General features: G+C 43.3%; 1 protein-coding gene across 1 annotated transcript in view; it reads left to right on the forward strand.

The window, feature by feature from the left end:
* Positions 1-1,128: 1,128 nt before the first annotated feature.
* The window catches only part of MTTP (microsomal triglyceride transfer protein), a 41,155-nt gene continuing 21,810 nt past the window's right edge, over positions 1,129-20,473 (forward strand). Inside the window, exons 1-7 of the mRNA XM_066632310.1 lie at positions 1,129-1,189; positions 7,348-7,535; positions 8,534-8,677; positions 10,029-10,136; positions 11,322-11,441; positions 12,507-12,646; positions 16,542-16,692. Coding sequence (XP_066488407.1) covers positions 1,129-1,189; positions 7,348-7,535; positions 8,534-8,677; positions 10,029-10,136; positions 11,322-11,441; positions 12,507-12,646; positions 16,542-16,692 — 912 coding nt within the window. The remainder of the gene's footprint in view (positions 1,190-7,347; positions 7,536-8,533; positions 8,678-10,028; positions 10,137-11,321; positions 11,442-12,506; positions 12,647-16,541; positions 16,693-20,473) is intronic.

The raw sequence follows: 20,473 nt of genomic DNA on the forward strand, positions 1-20,473 counted from the left end.
TCTACATGTTGAAGACGGCTTTGGGTTTGTTGTGTCTGTTGAGCAGTTCATCTTCAAGAAACACATCAAGTCACTCTTAAAAATGCAGCAGGGGAGGAGGTTCAAAAACAGAGTGCAAGATTGCATGGGTCAGGGAATCTGGTGTTCAAAGGAAAATAAAAGTCAGAATTAGCACTGGAATTTTGCCTAAACTAGTTCTTTGGACCTAGGCGTATTACACACAGAGTAGTCACATCTCACCTTAAGGTAGTTTTCAAGAGTGCCCCTGATAATGGAGAAGAAAAAAAACTTTCCAGAAAAGCAGCCTTTATTTTATTTAGAAAAAGAGGTGACATGAAAGTTTCTTGTGAAAACTGGGGAAGGGGCAGAAGAAGGGCACAGTATATTCTGCCCTGCATGTGCAGGGCATTATGGCAATGATGCTCTAGACAGGGAGACTAAAGGCCCAATCCTATCCAATTTTCCAGTCCTGGTGCAGTTGTGCAAGTGGGGTGTGCGCTGCATTCTGCTGTGGAGGGGCAGTCATTTTGGCCTCCTCAAGGTACGGGAACATGTGTTCCCTTAACACGGGGCTGCATTGTGTCTACACCAGAGTGGGAAAATTGGCTAGGTTTGGGCCCTAATAGCCCAATCCAATGCATGCCTACTCAGAAGTCCCATTATAGACAATGAGGCTTGCTCCAAGGTAAGTGTGGATAGGATTGCAGCCTAAATGGGAGTGTGTAATTTTTCATAGTGGGGTACTTGTCTGCCTTTGCCACCCAGATGTGCTGCTGATGCTCTACGTTTACTAAACTTACAAGGAGATGGACACGAGTCACATAAGAGCTGACTCGCCTGTATTAGCATGGATTTTAGTATAAATTAATGAAAGTGGACGAGAACAATAAAATGTCTGAATGCTCCCCATTACCTCAGTTCTTAATCATTAACTGGTTAGACCTCCAATGAACTTAGTACTCAAGTGTGGAGTTTGGAATCTGACCCTTACTACATCTAGATAAACATTATTGTGACAGATTCAGAAGCCCTCTTTTCAGGCTTCACTCCAATCTGTGCAGTTCTCTTCTGAAGAGCCTCTTAGAACATTTCATGGTATCATAGTTGATCACTTAAGAGGAGCCAGACATGATTCTGCTCACTGTGCTGTTCCCTTGCATCATTTCTACATATTCTGCTTCGGTGAAAGGTAAGTGTCTTATTTGGTCAATATTTTGTCACTTTTGTCAATGTGGAATGGTGTCTTTCTGCTGAAGAAGAGAAGGTTTAATAGTGATTTAACTTATCCATTTGATTCAATTTGAACATGGGTTCTGTTTCATATGAATGATATGTGGATGACCCAACTGTGGCTCCTGTGTGACGCGTTTCTAAACAGGTCAAGTGCAGGTTTTCTGCAATTTGAGAAAATCAGTTGGTTCTATAATTCTTCCTTCTGAGGAAATATCTTCCACAGAGGAATGGAAACTTTGGATACAACCCAGCGTGGTACAAAATACAAGGAGCTGGTATCTGTCCTTTCCCTACTGGAAACTGTTAAGAGGAATCTACTTTTGAGAAAATGTTTTACCTACTTCCCACCACTAACTTTCTGTGTAAACTTGGCCAAATCACTTAATAATGTTTTTGGAATGCTATTATAAAATGTAGATGACACCTCTCTTCTTTTATAAGGCAGCAAATGCTTGTTAACATCAAGTATGATCAAGAGTCTTTGGTAAAGGCTGTGGAGAATTTGACCCCAATCTAGATATCATTTTCAGTTAGTTCAAACAGATTACCTTTACAGCCAATATGAAGAATTAGTATAAATTACGTGGTGTGATCCATACCAAGAATACTCAAATGCTTGTGTTATTGAGCTGGCATTAGAATTAACATTTTAAAAAATGTTCTGATTCACGTGGGAGTTGATCTGGAGAAGCTTTAAGAATGAAATAGTCTAAATTCACACTCAAAGGTGCAACATAGTACAGTGAATCAATCTTCAGTTCTTCTGTGCTGCTGAACACCCTGATACATTCTTTTTTGGGTACTTGCAAATGGTGAGCTGAACTTGTAGAAGTTCACTCAAGGTTACAACCATGAATTACATGTGAGATCTTCCTAGAATATGGAGGTGGTTGAACTCTACTTTTCAGCATCTGTGTAGACTTGAGTCTCATGCAGGACAATCCTATGTATGATTACTTGCTCAATGGAACTAACTGTTCAGTGGGATTAACTCCCAGATAAGCATGCATAGGATTGCAGATTTAGTGAGACAGAATGGTAGCCCTTGTGCCCCAAAGCATGGTGTTTAAGGCCTGGTCTGCATAGGTAGCAGAAAGAAATGGTAAAAGGTGATGGTGGTAGAATGGACTGCACCATTTTGTTGTAGCAAGTGGGGCATGCTGTTTCTAATGCTTTTCTCTATTAAAAAAAAATACCCTGCAAATAGAAAACTGGTATAGTAGGCAAAAGACTAGACACATCCTCTCTGTTTGAACTAACTGAAAATGATATCTAGATTGGGATGTACTAATTTGCTATTTGCAGGGAATTTTTATATGGAAGTGTATTCAAATGCAGTATCCCTCACCTGCAGTCTAAAGTGGTATAGTCCATTCTGTCACAAGGTTCTGTAATCTAATTCCCATCACATCCACAACATTCTATAATTACAGGCTTAAAGTGATGAACCTACAAGTGTGTGAACAACTTGTGCATTCAGGACTCCTGTATTTAGTGGTATTTGGGTTACAATAGAGTTGTGTAACCTCTGCAGATGTTCTTTATATAAAAGTAGGAACTTTATTGACTGTGTCAAGAACTTATAGATTGTAAATGGAAGAATTTTGAAGACCTTCCTGAACAAGCACTGTTAGGGTTACAATGAATGTGAACTGTTGTGTACATAACAAGCAGGCTTTATCCTAACCATGCAGTTGGTGGCAGGGTATCTCATCGTGATGCTTACAGATATTTTGGGTTCATTCAACCAGGTCATGGCAAATTATGTGTTGTTAGCTAAATATGTATTTTGTTAAGATCTAAGAAATAGCTTGCTGCTTTTTTTACATTAAGAAAAAAAAATCAAACGAATATTACAAGTGTAACGTATGATCTTAGATCCAGCTAGTGGTTAGAGCTGCACATGTTGTGCATGCCAAGAGTCCTAATAAAAGGTACAAGTTCTGACAGCTGTCTCCGCTCAGGCAGCATAACTTTCTGTATTATAGGTTATCCTGATTTAATTATAGACAGCCTTAATGATAGACACAAGCATTGCGAGTCAGGCTGTGTCTCCCTGTTCCTCCCTGCAAGATACTTCAACCACAGAGGCACTCTTGACCCTAACTCAATACAGTATATAGAAATTCTGCATGAAAAGCTCAGGCATAGTCCTTTTTACAGAAGTGGGAGACCCAAGGATATATCACTGCACTCTGCAGTTATATCAGAAGGGGGTAATATAGTAAAGGGGAGAGCAATATAGGTTAAAGAAATTCTTATGGATGCAAGAACGGATGGCTGCAAACTGAACATTAACACATCAATGCTGGCTTTTACTCATGCACAAGAACTTGAACAGTGGGGGGGGGAGACGACGACACAAAGATTTCAAATGCTATGAAGGATAATTCAGATTTTATTTGAGTTCTTTTGGACCAAATAGAGGTGACCAGGGCAGCCCGTTCTTGTGACTGCCTGACCGGCATACAGTAGTGTAGCCAGAGGGACCGGCGTGTTAAGTATTGCAGATGTTGCAACATGCCGTGTAATCACCCCTCCCACTTGCTGTCAGAGCCATTGGAGCAGTGACCGCAACACACGGGCACAGGACTGGTTGGTTGGCAACCTTCAGTCTTGAAAGACTATGGTATAAGCCTACAGCACCTGGTATTCTCAGGTGGTCTCCCATCCAAATACTAACCAGGCCTGATCCTGCTTAGCTTTTAAGATCAGACAAGATCAGGCATGCTATTGTGGTCCAGGCTGGCCCTTCCATGAGGCCTACTGGACCTCGAGGCCCTTCCATGAGGCCTCAGGCACTGAATTGGTTGGGGGTGCCACCTCCATCCACAAAGTGCTCCTCCTCTTCTTCTTGCTCCCACTGCCTCAACTGGTAAAAAGGAAGAGGAGAAACAGCAGAAGAGGAAGTTTAGAGGAGAGGCTGATACATCACCAGATAAAAGAGGGGTAGCATTTGGCACACAGCCTCAGGCACCAGGAAGCCTGGGCGAGGTGGGGTGACTTTGTTTTTACATAAAAGGAACACAGAGAGGAGGGGAGTGGAAATGTCTTCCTCCCCTCCGTACCTTGTTGCACACTGTCACTTCAAGCCATTTTCTCTCTAGCCCAGTTTGATTCAATATTGGAACTGGACTGAAAGAAAATGACTTGGAAGCACAGAAGACAGTGAGGTGATGTGGGAGGGGGGAGTGAGAGGGTTAGCTCCTCTCCCTTGCCCGCTCCATTTCATGAGCAAAAACAGACCTATTCCTACTTATATGTTATCAGGGCAGATGTAAGGAAATACATCTAAAGGGAGGGGGACCAAATTCTTTGCCCCCATATTATGACCCCAACTTAAATTGGCCTTCACCTGTGACTGCTTTGGGGCAAAACAAAAAGACATTGTGCATTTGAAACATGCATCCCATACGTTTGATTTGTCTGTGGGAGGCAGGAGCAGAATCGGTCCTGCCCCCACACCTCTGATCAAGATTCCCCCCCCCTTTCCTCAGATCATCAGTCTTTGCCACATATGGAAATAAGAGTTGTTTGGGAGGGAGAGAAACGTACACCCAATAAATTATAGCTAACACTCAGGGTCTGACTGATGACTATATTTGAATTTGGGAAGGAATTTCCCTTCAGGTCTTGTTGACAAACAATTTTAGGAGGTTTTTTGTCTTTTTGCAATTGGTTTGCCTCCAGCATTGGAGTTGTCTGGGGCTTGTCAGTCAACTGAGCAGCACTAAACTAGTTTCTAACTGGGGTGTGCTGTGGCCTGATAGTTGTGTGGTGGTCTCTCAGGGGAGGGAGTTGCTCAAGAGAGTATATGTCAATATAAAAACAATTCAACAGAAAGTTCATTGTTAAACATATAAATGCCACACAAAAGCCCTGTCATGAAATGCTATCAGTCAGTGAAACAACTAGGACAAATTAAGTCTTTGGTACCCATGCCATCTTCTTCAGAAGGTTCCTAGCCAACTAAAAAGGCCAAGCTGGTCAGTTTTGTTTTTGAGTTTGCATCTAAATCTGCACCAGCTACCCAACATTTTGGGGGAAAATTAGAATTTTGGACTGGTTGCCAGAATGTGTTAATTGCGGTAGTATGAACACAAAACGCCAGCGCACTGTGTTCAATATACAAGTACATCAACACATACTAGATACTGATAACTCAACTATTTATTGGTTACAACTTGCTAGAAAGGCACAGGGCAGAAAAACTGAGGTTTAAATATAACAACTGCTATTAAATTGAGGGCTGCCCCTGGTTATTTTTCCGTCTGGACTTAGGACAGTTGAAGTCTTGGAGGAGGCGCAATCCCTCACATACTTCTACTGAAAAATAAAAGTTATTTCATTTCTATCACGAGCTTAACTGTCTTCCTTCCCTCTTAACAAGCTATTAAGGGAATAAGTATTGGTGAATATGTTAGAGCTTCAGCTCTTTTAATGAGTACAATCAGATCTGTTGCAAGGTTAGCCATTCTGTTAAACGTTTTTAAGTTTAAAAAAAAAGGGAAGTCTTACAGTCAGATTACTGACACAGTTTACTTCAGATCATGGTTTGGGACAGGCTGTTGCAGAGTAAATGAATACAGAAAGCAGCAGGTGGAGAAGAGCCTTCAGCAACGTGTCATGCAAAAGAATAGAGCTTGCTTAGAGGTCTTGGTGCTGTAACAGAAGTGCACAAGAGTGTCCCTGTTTTCCTCTGGGGAATGGAGACTATACTATTTCACATCCATTCATTGTGTGGGAGAGGGAGAATGAGCCGATGATAATGATCCTTGACTAGTATTAGTGCAGACTTTAAAAAAAATTACTTTGAAAGGCCCTGAGCCTGAGTATCAAGTTACTCATTACCTTAAACATGTGACTTGACTTGGGGTCTTTGCTCTTTTTTTAAAATAGAAACATCTGGGGCAGCCGGACTGCATGAAAGGAAGCATAACTACATAGGATGAAAGGAATGAAAGGAAGCATGAAAGGAAGCATAACTAAAGGGTGTTGCAGGGGCTTTAGGACTTTTAAACCACTGTGGTTCTGCTCTTGTTTTCTCTTTTCCACATAAAATTTTTTAAAAGGAAAAGTAAAGCGTCCATTGGTTTTCAAAAAATTGTCATGTGGGATGTATGTGGCACGACTGAGGCACATAATGCATTTGTGGTAACATGTAGCTTGGCCCTAGGTTGTGAAAAGGACTGCTTTCTCCTATTCTGAGAGGACTTAACCTGAATCAGAAATCACCAAGAATTCACTCCTATATCCATTATATTTCCATTTTGATGTCATCATCTGGGTAACCAGTGCCATCAAGGAACATGGGTTTTTATAGAGTAAAATAAGCAAAGAAGACAAGCCCTTGCTTCAGCAGACTTCCAAACTTTGTGTTGATTGTGGGACAGGCCAGAGAGAGAGAGAAGGGTAACCAAGGATAAATGTGAGTCAATGAAGGATTACCTGTACTCAAACTTAATTTCCATTTCAGATGTCAAAGACAAAAAGGTTCAGGCAAAGCAAAGCTTTTAAGAAGAGCTGTGAAGGAAAGAATGAAAGGATTGATCACTGTGAAGTAAGAGAGTTGCCATGTTGACAATCTAGAGAACTGGTTTTACCATAGAGTCTCCTGCTGCAGTGAAAGATGCATAACTTGTCCATGCTATGCACTGCTGGCCAGTCAATGGTTGTGTGCTTGCACAGTGCAGATTCTGTCACCATTGCTGCCAATGCTCTCACCACTTGGTTGCAAAGGCATTTCCCCCTCCCCCCAGTTGCCCCCCCCCCAAAAAAAAGCAACCCAAAGTGGCCAAAGATACTTCCCACTTTGTTGGCCAGTCCCCAGGTACAAGCAGGGGCTTAAGAAAGTAACATCAATTCTCTGGATTGCCTGCCTGACAATGCTTATAAAGAAAGGAATACCTTTGAGCATATGCAGAGTGTTTCCACGCTAGTAGGCAACCCCATCCAAGCACTCTGTCACTAGAGGTATGGACTGGAGGAAGAAAGGAATGATCCACTAAGTGATTGAGCTCTGGAATAGCTTTCTTGTATGAGAGAATATGGTGGGTTATTTGGCTTTGTTACTATTTCTTAAGGAATGCTTTCTGTACTCTTTTCCTCACACAGGCCACAATACTGGTCCTCAAATAAACAATGACAAATTATATAAATTTGCCTACTCCACGGAAGTGCTTATGGACAGGGGAAAAGGGTCACCCAAGGAGAGCACGGGCTACCGAATTTCAGCTGAAGTGGATGTCAACTTAGTATGGAGAAATCCCAATAATGATGATGACCAGTTGATCAAAATTGCGGTAGGCTAGGAACATAAAGTGATTTATTAAACATGTTTTTTGCTAGCTGTATTGATATGATGTATACAAAAACCATGAAATGTGGGATAAAATAGTTATAGAAAAAGTGATAGCTTTCCCCAATATTCTGTAAAAGTTTGTGTTTGGGGAGGCCATAACTCAGAGCCAGAGCCCTTGCTTGCATGCATAAAGTCCTGGGTTCAATCCCAGGCAGCTCAAGGCAGGGCTGGGAAGGACCCCTGCTCTGATATCCTGGAGAGCTGATATCAGTCAATGTAGATAATACTGAATTGGACCAACGGTTTGATTCAGTGTAGGCAGCTTTATAAATGAAATCTCACACTCAGTCAGTGGCATATCTAGGGAATCTGGTACCCAGGGGGACATACATTTTTGGCACCCCTTATATACCCCCCCCCCCCGGCCTCAGAAGGCTTTTTGGAGGCCTCCAAAAGGCACTTCTGGTTTTCACCAAAAACCAAAAATGCTATTCTGAGGCCTTCTGAGGACCAGAGAAGCACACACATCTCTTCTCCACACCTCAGAACACATCCTGGATGTGACCAGAAGGCATTTCCAGCTGCATCTGGGAGGTCTATTGACTTCAGGTGTGGTACCAAAAGCCCTGTACTCCCTACCCCCCCAGCTATGCTAGCGCACTCAATCCAAGAATGTCTTGTTAAGAATCTCAAAAAGCACCAAAACCATGACAATTTTTGAATAGGTTTGCTATGTCAGAAATGGTTATTCCCCAGTGGTTTTCAGTGATTGAAATAGAATGGCTTTGAAAATGTACTTCTGCAAGCATCACACAGGGTTAATAGAATATGTATACTGAAAGCAGAAATGGCTTCTTCAGAAATGAAAAGAACTGAAATCTTCTTTTGCCACTGCAGGGCAGGGATCATTTCTCCCTTTTGCTTTTATTTCTCCCTTTTTTATTTTATTTTATTTTAAAAAGGGAGAAAGGTTTTATTTCTCCCTTTTGCTTTTTTCAGATAACAGATGTAACAATTGACAATGTGAATGAGCGACCTGCAACAAAGAACATTTTTAAAGGAAAAAATGCAGATCAAGTAATTGGAAAAGAATACCTGACATTTTTAAAAAGACCTGTAGTTCTCCAATGGACTTTTGGGAAGGTAAAGAAAAAAAACTTTTACTTTCAAGTATTGGTCCAATTTCAGGTTAATTTACAAGTTGTGATCTCTTGCAAGCATGCTTTGATTTAACTCATGCCTACAAGATTTGTGACCTACCAAACCAACATACCCATCTATTGAATGGCAGGCAGCAAAAAACAAGTAGTTTATTAGATTAATCCCCTTGAGAGCTGCTATTCATGATCTGGGGGAGGGGCCTTTTGCTTGGCGGGTCACAAATTATTTGGACCTGATCTAAAGTGTCACCTTTATTTTTCAGCCAATGTTTAACAATATATATTATTGGCCTTCAAAGCATTGAGTGCTGTATACAGAGGACATATTATGTACCTTTTTTCTTCTTCAAACAGATGAAGAATCCAAATAATAACACAGAATAAATAAAATTGAAGTTGGCTTTTATTTAAATTATGGCTGTAAAGAAATGATGTTGTAAGTGGATATGCTGAAGGAAAGGCTGGATCATTTTTCAAGCTTTCATTCTCTGAGGAATTCCCTTAAGAAAACTGTGGCTGCCTCCAGGAATACACTCAGTCCCATGTTATGTTTTCCATGCCATTGTGTTCCCAGGGACTGTCAGGATGCATCATGAGGACACAGTTTGGACTGTGTGAACCAACACTAACTTCCAGATATATTATTCCTAGAAAAAGTGTAGGATCAAAGGCTATTGACCAATACAATGTCATAGATAGTGATGTTGCACTGGTGATGAAAGCTGGGTCAAATGCTGAACTAATAGGGTGGAAAGATAGCACATTAGGAGTGAGATGAGACAGGATGGGAGATGACTCATCTATGAAAAACCTTGTTGGATATGTCTTGGTGGGATAAAGCACAGCTGGTTGCAATTCCTAGAGTGCTAGTGGAAGGTGCAAAGTATATGCTAAGTTCAGAGGCAACAATTTTGTCTGGCAGTTCAAAGATCACTGTGTCATCGACACGTCTCTATGCCCTCAGCTTGGTTCCTTATTGTTCATCTTTACCTGATTGTAACCTAGGTTAAAGTACAAGTTATATGTTATCTTGAAATGCTGCGGGATGATGAGGAAAAGATTACTACAAAATTTGAGAACATTCAGTATATTCTGTTTTCTATTCTCAAAACTAAAGCCCTATCTATGTATGCAGCGGAATGAGGTGGTTGAATCCTGAAGTGGTCAAGAGGATCATTTCAGATACTTGGTTATGTGGGTGGATGCAGCTATTGATTTGCTCCTGGAAGATTTTCCTGAGCAGGTGCAGTAATAAGGCCTGAATAATGGATAGCAAGTAATAGGAGGGAACCTCATGCTTATTATATTGTTTTGTCCGCTTTTCCTTCACTCAGATTAGAAACTTCTACACCTATGAAAATGAACCTGCCATTATTCAGAATCTCAAGAGTGGCCTGGCAAGCTTGTTTCAGATGCAGATGACTTCTGGAGTTAACAGGGAGGTACTATACCATGTCAAGCTAAACCAACTCCTATCAATGCTGGGATGAAATATATTTGTATACTCTAGACCAGTGGTTTTCAAACTTTTAGGGAGAGTTACCCCCTAAGTAAGTCTTTGCGAGAGAGGGGCCAGGGCAGTGACGCGATCCTCAAGATTGCATCACTAAGGGAGTTGCTTTCCACTTACTTTCACTCACTGAGAGCTGCTGGAGGTTCCAGGAGGTGCGGGGATTCCCACGCAGCCCTCTGCAGGGCTTCCCAATGCTTGGAATGTTGAGACAGAAGTGCAAACAAAGCGCTTTCTCTTTCCGAGAAGACTGAGGGAGTAGTGCCTACTGGTTAACATGAATGCATCCCTTCCTGCATGTTGGATGGAGTCAATTAGCACCCAGGAAATATTAAGTAATTCCTTAATACTATCTAGCCAGAAGGTCTCTAGCATTTGCTACTTACATGGCTTAAAGAAGCTTTAGCTCTTGCACTTGCAGGTAAACCAGTGGCTGCTCCTCTCTGAGGGCCCAATCCTATCCAATTTTCCTGTGCTGATATAGTTGTGCCAGTGGGGTGTGCACTCCATCCTGTGGTGGAGGGGCAGTCACTGGGGCTTGATCAAGGTATGGGAACATGTGTTCTCTTACCAAGGGGCTGCATTGTGGCTATACCAGAGCTGGAAAGTTGGATAGGATTGGGCCCTGAGTTCTCAACAAATGGGTCACTGAGACCACTGGCAGAGAACAACAACAACTTCCTGTGGGCTGGGTGCTTACATAACTTTGCTTTGATGATGTCATCATCTGATTGGAGGAGTGGAACCCACCTGGTCACTCCATTCCACCTGCTGGCCTAGATGGACAAATTTGGCTGCCCAGTCACTAAGCGCATGGCTGTCTCAGTGCCCTAGACATAGAGAAATTTCCCCAATCAACAAATATATGTGGATTAGACAATGGAGTTTCAAGCAAAGGACAAAGCCTGCTTTTTGGGGGATGGGGGGTGGTGGTGAATGGCCATGGCAGAGGAACCTCCTGCACTGGCTGAGTTGCCTTGGACCAGCTCTGATAGCAGTAATAAAAATAATCCAAATCCAGGGAGTCAAAGAAGGCTGCTATTTAAACATCTTCTGTGTGGCATTTACAATTCATGACTATCCTTGTGAGAATTATAGCATGTTGTCCTTTCTCTAGGTGGATATCTCTGGGAATTGCAATGTTACTTATCATCAGACTCGAGAAAATCAAGTTACTAAAATTAAAGCCCTGAATTCTTGCAAACTGGAGCGGACAGGCTTTACTAGCCACCATCAGGTACAAATATGGTTAATGTATTCTGCACACTGAAGGCGTAGTGAGATAGCATGGGGGGAGGGGTTTGATGTGATTACGGTTGTGGGCAAAGTTCAAAAGCCACTCTCCCCCGGCTGCTGTTTTGCTTCCTTTGCATTTCTCATATGTAGTTTGGCCCTTCGAGTTCTAGCATTCTGGGAGAGAGATAATAGTTTCACTTTATTCATACTTTCTGCAACAGGCATATATTTATCAATTTCCATTGTGCTGTCGCTGAGCATGATATACCAGCATTCCCACAGCAAGCACAGAAAGTGTGACAGCCCAAACCAATCCCCCTCCCATGTAATTAACGTTGCACCAGCAGAGGCTGCTTTACGGCAGTAGCAAAGCAGCCTCTGCCAATGCATGCTGCAGGCCTGCTGGCAGGGAGGCTGGAGCAGCCTCCTGTGTGCCTGTGGTCCCACAGAGACCAGCCAGAGTAGGTTGGAGGGAGATAGGGTTGAACGGTGTGGGGGATGGGCAGAATGGGGTAGTGACTGAGGTGGGATGAATTGGGCCCAGGAGGGGGCAGGATCAGCAGTGGTGCATGCTAAATCCCAACCCCCCTTCCCAGGAATGATCTACCTTTCTGGGTCAATGCAGACTTGTGCCAGCGATTGAACTGGTGCAGGTCCGAGATGTATATAGTAGCTGCTAACTATAGCGGCAGGCAAGGGGACAAATGTTCTCTTACCCTGAGGAGATCTTCAGCAGCCAAAAATCACCCACAGGATATAGTGATAGCCATGCTGCGTTGTTGCATTGCTACAGGAGGATTTAGGTAGAATTGGGCGATGAATGATATACGTGTTCATATGCATGTATTTTAACACGTGTGCACATGCATCTGAGGACCCTGATCCAATCACACATGCGGTATGTAATGTGGAGCATTCTTATGATTTCTTCTACAACTACAAATGAGATCATGTAACTGCACCAAAGTACATACACAGCATATCAAAATAAGTGGACGCTTGAGACAGGATCCGATCTCATTTCGTTTTTTGCAGCTTAGCTATCTTCTCTAATTTTTTTTTCCAGCTCTTAGATGTCAGCAAAAAGTCTACATCTGCCACAATTTATGTGCTGGAGGATACTTTTATTAAATCTGTACGGGCTGAAGAAAACCACATTTTGAATTTGAATGTTTACCGAGCAATTGATATGAAAGTAGTTTCTAAGTAAGTTGCCATGTTGAGAAAAATGCTTAGTGGCTGAAGCCAACAAATGATGCTTTTATAACTGGTCTGGTGCACTTTAATGATCTTCCCAAATGCAAGTATTAAAAGCAAAGCTACTAAAATACTGAAAATGATGAATATATAAAATACAAAAATATTAAAATGATTTAATATTATATGAAGGTGAGAGAACTTTAATACGTTTTTATTATTGCTTTCATCATCTGAGCTATATATTTACACCCCAATCCTGAGCTGCCTGGGGTGCCCAGCCTCGGCGGCACTGAGAACGGCTGCCACCGAATCCTGCGCTATTCTTAAGTAAGGGTACATTGAATTGTAGCCTGCTTCAGGTGGAAAGGAGGATTCCCATCCTGGTGTTCCAAAAAACAGACCTGCTTTGCAAGCATTTGCAAAGCAGAACCAGGCTGCAGCAGAAGAAAGGAGAATAAAAGGTTAACACATTGCTTCTAAGGAGCTGTGCCTGCCTGCTGCTTGAGAAACTTGGCGCCTGCCTGTCTGCCGCTTGAGAAACTTTTCAGAGTTGAAAGGCTTTGCCCTCTGATTGACCTGGAGATAAGGCAAAGTGATAAGTGGAACTTGATTACTTGGCAAAAATTTCACATACTATAAGCGAGTATCTACGGTAATTAGCTGTAAAGTGGGCATAGGATCTCTAGGCAAAGCTCATAACAGGGAGTTTGGCAGAACGAAGGGGCAGGCGGGAGGCGTGCCAGGGGGAGGGAGCAGCCATGGAAAGCAGTGGGTCTACTTCTGAGTAAAAAGGGTTGCAAATATATGCAGCTGCATCTCTATGCTGTGAATTGAATTGCACACTCCCAGTTATGTGTTATGGGTTGTATGTTGTACGTAGAGCTTCTGGCTTAACACACCAGACATCTTAAAGTTGGATTTGATTCATGGTTCTCCTGTAGTGGTTTTTTGACTTGCATATCCCTTGGCAGCCTGTTTTCATAAATTGTACCCTTCATATTAGCAAAATGTTTGTAATTAATAATACAATTCCTCATCTCCTCCATATGAAAGCCTTCATGTATTCGGGCTATGTCAGAAATGGGCTATGTCAGAAGGCCAGATGCAAGGGAGGGCACCAGGATGAGGTCTCTTGTTATCTGGTGTGCTCCCTGGGGCATTTGGTGGGCCGCTGTGAGATACAGGAAGCTGGACTAGATGGGCCTATGGCCTGATCCAGTGGGGCTGTTCTTATGTATCACAGTGTTTTCTCTTTTTATCTGTTTGAAGAACAGAAGACTCTGCCTTTGCACTGCTTTGCACCAGAAGTGTGCTGAGAAATTCTGGGTGATTGATCACTTTCCATATTATGTTTCAGCTTTTTTATTGTGCTGGTTTTCAACCACTGGTTCATACATGAATTGATGACCAAAAACTAGCTATTGGTGGGGCTTTCACAGCCAACTAGCTACCTCCCTTCCTGCCTTGCTGGTCCTTGCAAGGCATTCCTGTCTTGCAAGGCATTCTGGAGCATGACCTGCCTTTTTCTACCATTATTCCATTCTTTTTCAAGTATCCCTAAAGGTACAACCCCTAAAGGTTGAGTGTCCCTGGGAGTACATGAATACCAGGTTGGGAACCACTGTTTTACTGGTATGTAGTTTACAGTGCACTTACTCTGATAGTGCTTACAAAAAGGTGATGAAGACCAGAATTTAAAAAGAATAAAAATGTAACTTATGATCTTTTACTATGTTTTTAATAAATTAGAGGCTACAGTTCTTAGGTAACAATTAGTGGTGGGTTATTTTTCAGGATCTCTGCTCGAGTAAAATCAGAAAAACTATAGTCAGACACCCCCCTAAGTTTAACCCCCAACTTATCTGAGGGTCATAGAAAGTTCCATAATTGTTGGCTCAAAACCTGCCCTCGACTTATCTGTGGGATCGACTTATGGGTGAGTATCTGCGGTAGTTCTCCCAGCTTGGTTACAGCTAGATCTGCCAATACCAGACGGGAGGAGACCAGTAGGTAGCTTGCCTGTATGTCTGCAGGGTCCCAGCTCTCCATGCAGCAGTCCGTCCAGGTACAGCAGCTGCACCTCAGCTCTCCTCCACTCAGCAGTCTGTTTGAGTAGTCCATTAGTTAGAGAGCCAGATCAGTCCGAAAGTCCAGTGTGTCATTAGCCAGTCCATTGGTTCGTTAGCAGAGTCGTGGTTTGGTCCATAAATCAGTAGCCAGAAAGGGCGCAATCCTAACCCCTTATGTGAGTGCTTTCCAGCGCTGACATAAGGGCAATGCACCTCTGAGGTAAGGGAACAAACATTCCCTTACTTTGAGGAGACCTCCATGAGTGACACCCAACTGCAGGATGCAGCACATGTCCCAGCTGGAAAACACTGGCATAAGAGGTTAGGATGGCACCCTAAGTCAGTTAGCTGGAAGGTCAGTCCAAAACGCAGAGCCCTAAGTCAGTCTGTGAGTTAGCAGTCCAGTAGGTCAGTTAGCAGTCCACAAAGTCAGTCCATTCAGTTAGCAAGCAAGTCTCCTTTCCCTCCTCCACTATCTCTCCACTACAACCCACAAACTCTTCCTGCCTCAGGTGCTCCTTATATCAGTAGGGACCTCATTGCCTCTAGTGGCTGCAGCTGTGCAGCACACAGCCTGCTCAAAGCCCAGGCCTTCACCCTTAAAGGGACCACTGCTGACACCATATCTTATCACCTTGCCAGATCTTCCGCAATTCCAATACACCCCCTCCCAGCCCCCCGCCTCCCTGTCACACCTCCCCCCACTGCCCGCCGGCCTCCACCCTCGCCAGAACGCCTCCTCCCCGCCCCCCTCCCCGCCCCCCGCTTACTATGCTGTAGCTCGGTGGTCCATAAGACTGCCAAGCTGTGGAGGCTGGGTGTCCGCCCTATGCTAGCACCAGCCAGCACTGGGCTAACACAGGCGGTAGCCCGGCAGTAAGCCTTACAGCACGTTTGCGACAGTACGCAGCAGCACGAAGCTGCGGCGCAGAGCCCAGGATTGGGCTCTAAGGGCCCAATTTTATCCAATTTTCCAACACTGGTGCAACGGTGCCAATGGGGCATGCAATGCATCTTGTGGTGGGGCAGCAGTCTCAGAGGCCTCCTTTAGGTATGGGAACATTTGTTCCCTTACCTTGGGGCTGTATTGTGGCTGCACCAGTGCTAGAAAATTGGATAGGATTGGGCCCTCAGTTTCCTACTTCTGCTCAATTTTTTGGCTAAATGTCACAGTCCATTTTGCCATATAAAGATGAGAGTGCCCCCATCCTGTCTTCAAGACTATAAACTTGGGGGAGGGGGAAAATAAACCACCAGTTCTACAATGATAAAGCTTTGTGTGGTGTGAACCACTGGAGATATACACAGCCCCTGCCTATGATAACACAGGCCTTCAAAACTGAGGGTCAGAAAAGTTTTTCCCAAACTTTATGGTGGTTAGATATGAATTTGGGGTGACAGTTCCAAAAATGGCATCCGTTTTGCCTTATCACATCTAGTTTTGGAGATATAGTATAGCCTCATTAGTGAATGGTTCAAGCAACTTCCTCATGAGGAAGCTGCTTGAACCATTCACTAAAGAGACTGTACTACATTTCAAAAACTAGATGTGATAGGGCAAAACGGATGCCATTTTTGAAATCGTCACCCCAAATATACCCAGGAATTGGTGTAAGGTTTAAGGAAGCAAAATGTGTGTTGGCCTGTGTAATCAATTTTATATAGCTAAAAATGTGAAGCCCTTGCATTCCCTACCCTAGAAATACTGAAATGAAGGAACCCATAGATTATAATAATTGTGACTTACTGTTTGAGTCATTATTGGGGATGTGTCTGTTTATAAAATATATATTCAAAACACAACAGAGATTTCAGACTATATTTCAAAACAGGCAGAAGCTGGAACTGAAGTCAACAGAAGCTGGTCCAGGACCAATGACTGCAAAGCAAGCTGCCAGCGTTATCAAAGCCCTGGATTCGAACTATGTAGCAGTTTCATTAGAGGCTGTGCCAGTCAACCATGAATGCAAAAGTTGTCCCTCAGTAAGTAAATCAAAAGACATGATACATCTGTTTTAGGGGGATGGGCCATAGCATTGTGCAAATGCTTTTTTTTTCAGAAAATCAGAGATTCAGTCCCACGTAGGCCTGGGAAATAATCTTACCTGAAATCTTGAAGAACCTGTGCTAGTCACTGTAGAAGGTACTGATCTAAATTGAGGTCTGTCAATATAAGCCAGCTTCATATGTTTAGGTTCAAGTATGAAACTAGCAATATTAAAAAGAAATCTGTTTAGAATACTAAGGATAGTCTTGATTTAGAGCAGGGGTGTCCAAAGTTTTTGGCAGGAGGGCCACATCATCTCTCTGACACTGTGTCGGGGGGCCGGGGAAAAAAGAATTAATTTACATTTAAAATTTGAATAAATTTACATAAATTAATATACTAGAGGTGGAACTTATTTGAATGAATGAAGGTCTTGCAATAGCTCAAGGCCTATAAAAGGCCTTGAACAAAGCAAGGCTGGCCTTTTCTTTACTGCTGCTGCTGCATCACAGATGTGAAACAGCAAGGAGTGGAGGGAGCCCTCATCCCACAGCTCACGTGAGCGTTGGCCGTCACGCTGAGAGCAGTTGCGTCAGGCCAGCGTGGGCTCCAGCAAGTCTCCAGAGGACCAGAGGCTCATTGGAGACTGGGGTCTCCCTGAGGGCCATATTGGGAGTCCTCGAAGGCCGCAAGTGGTCCCAGGGCCGGGGTTTGGGCGCCCCTGATTTAGAGTTACAAAGCACACATGTTTTCAGGTCTTCATAATAATTTCCCAACAACATGGTAGATTTGACACTGTAGAATTTCACTACAGCATCTTATTGTGTTACACAGCATCTTATTGTGTTACAGTGTTCATCACTGTTGTTATTATAAACTGCTTCTTGTTGGTGAAGGGCAGAGAGCCACAGGATCAGGCCTTAAACATGCAGTTCAATATTACAGGTCTTGTTACTAATCTAGATTTTTATTTTTCACCTGATTTTGGTTAGAGATCAATGGATGAAACATGTATCACTGAAACATGTATCAGAGCATTATAATTTTGAACTTTTTTTATGCGAAGGGGGATAAAGTTGTTACTAGTTTAAAAGACCATTTGCCTTTGGGTTCTTAACCTGAATTTACATTGATGTTGGAAAAAGTAAGAGTTATGCTACTTGAGTTGTTGATCTAGTTGAGCCAAAGAACTTAGCAGTTAATTGACTTTAACCCTCATAGGTCACAATCCTAACCCCTTATGTCAGTGCTTTCCAGTACTGGCATAGCGGTGCCAATGGGATATGTGCTGCATCCTGCAGTTGTGTGTCACTCATGGAGGCCTCCTCAAAGTAAGGGAATGTTTGTTCCCTTACCTCAGAGCTGCATTGCCTTTATGTGAGTGCTGGAAAGCACTGACATAAGGGGTTAGGATTCCACCCATACTCATAAAACATTACCAGATCTACATGTTGAGCATCATGACTGATGCCAGAGAACTACAAAAATATGTAAAACTCTCCCTTCCCCACCCATGCCATCTCATATTCCACCTGTAATAAAATGATCAATTGTTCTGTTTCAACCTCCTCTCCCAATTGCAACTTTTAAAAAAATGTAATGAATGTTTGCAACTTTTAAAAAATGTAAAAGAATGTTTTGAGTCACCTGGACCCCCAATGTAAATGAATGGGGATGAAATGAAACACAGTATACCCAAGATCGTGCAGGTATAATTCAGGGTCTTCTAAACCCTGGCCCGCAAGCTGGATCCAGGGTTTAAAGTAACCCCTCCCCCTATGAGTGGAGTTTACTGTTCTACTGCATTGCTGCATGACTTCCAGTTAGATTGGGGGGGGGGCAGAGACGTGCCTGCCCAGATGCCCTGTTGCACAGCTTTCTGGGATGCTGGGCAACAGATGCAACTGCCCAGGGTCTCCCTGTCTCCCGATCTAACTGAAAGTCATGCAGTGATGCAGCAGAATAGTAAGTTCCGGTCTGAAAGGGGACTGGTTTTCCATTACGCAGCAGTCGCAAGTTTGGCAACCGCTGGCCTAAATGATCATCAACATGGAGGAAAAAACATTCATTTACAGTCCAATCCTATGCTGGACTTGTGGTGGCAGATCTCATGATCCTCCACCTTAAGTCCCAGGCTGCTCTGCCATTTAGCAGGCTGTGGCTGCCAGCGCAAATGGTCAGAGACCATGTGCAGGCAACAGTAGCCCTCTGAATCTCCTTTATCCCGTTAGTGCCAGTAAGTCAGTGGAAAAGAAAGATTGTGGATGGATTGGGGCGGGGAGCAGGCTGGGCCGGGGTAGTTCAGGGGCAGAAGGAGCACCTCAGCAGCAGGTGACCAAGATCCTATCCTCCCTTCCCAGCCCATTCAACCCCAGGAGTCTCCTCAGATTTACTTCAGCAAAGAAGCTGGCATAGATCTGAGGAGACCCATTGGGGACTAGACGTCCTATGGAGAGATAAGCAAAAAATACTTCACTTAATTCTCCAGGGCTGTTGGGCGATAGAATCGGGCTGTTCGTATCTTAATAACTGTCTAAAGTTGATGCAGTAGTTTAGAGAAGGAGATATAAACCATTCAGTGTTGGTTATTAATCTTACCTGGATCAGGACTTTTTAAGTAGAAGGAAAAAGTACATGAATAAGGAATCAGAGATATTTAGAAATTAACACGAGAGTTTGCTACAGGTCCCAAATACCTTCTTTGTATATTTGTGCTCATGAAGTCATTGTGAAATATTGTACTACTCATTGTTTCTTTTTTTATGACCTATTGGACTCTGTCTAACCCTAATATCAGATTATTGTATATGGGGATTTGGTTAGGTGATTTGAAAGTAGCTTCATCTCAGATAAGTTTCTTGTGCAGTGAGCTGCATCCTTTTGTTTGTTTAATGCTGTGAAAAAGATGGAGCCAATATGACAGTCTAGAACAGGGGTGTCCAAACTTTTTGGCAGGAGGGCCACATCATCTCTCTGACACTGAATTTACATTTCAAATTTGAATAAATTTACATAAATGAATATATTAGAGATGGAACTTATGTGAATGAATGAATTTTACTGAGCTTATTTATAATACACATGAGATCCAGAAAAGGGGGGTTGTTAAAATCATTCCTGACACATATAACACACCTCTTCCTAGGGAAAAGTACAAAACAAACTTAAGAGGAGTCAGCATGGGCTCCTTCCCCCCCCCATGCAGGAACATGTTTTTACTCTCACTCTCTCCCCCCCCCCCCCAATCCTGGCAAAAAGCAGCAGCAAAGGAACACAATCAGTCAGGGAGCTGGTGGGCACCTGCCCCCTCGGGACAGAAGTTTGTTTCTCCTCATTCACACACAGACGGGAGCTGCCTGTCTCCCTCTCTCAGTCCCCCCTCCCCCAGCCTGCACCCAGCACCAAACAAACTTAGAAGCAGGCAGAGAGCTATGTGTATTTCATTCACAAACTGACCCCCCCACCTTCCTCCCTCTCTGCCAGCAACCCCAACAAGCAAAAGCAGTAGGTTTCCTCCCCATTCAAACATTCCATGAGTTCTTTCCTGCAGCACCCGCCTCCAACACAGAGCACTCACAGCCCAATCAGATCCACACTTTCCTGGGAGTAAGCCCCACTGACTCTGTGGGACTTACTGCCAAGTAGACATGCTCTCCAGCTGCATTCAAGCATCCCCAGGACGTCTCCCCTGCAGTCCCAGCCCTTGACCCCAAGCAAACTCTCAGCAGAATCAGATCCACACTTTCTTGGGAGTAAACCCCATTGAGTCTGATGGGA

Source organism: Tiliqua scincoides, chromosome 6 (assembly GCF_035046505.1).
Source record: "Tiliqua scincoides isolate rTilSci1 chromosome 6, rTilSci1.hap2, whole genome shotgun sequence".
Classification (NCBI taxonomy): Eukaryota; Metazoa; Chordata; class Lepidosauria; order Squamata; family Scincidae; genus Tiliqua; species Tiliqua scincoides.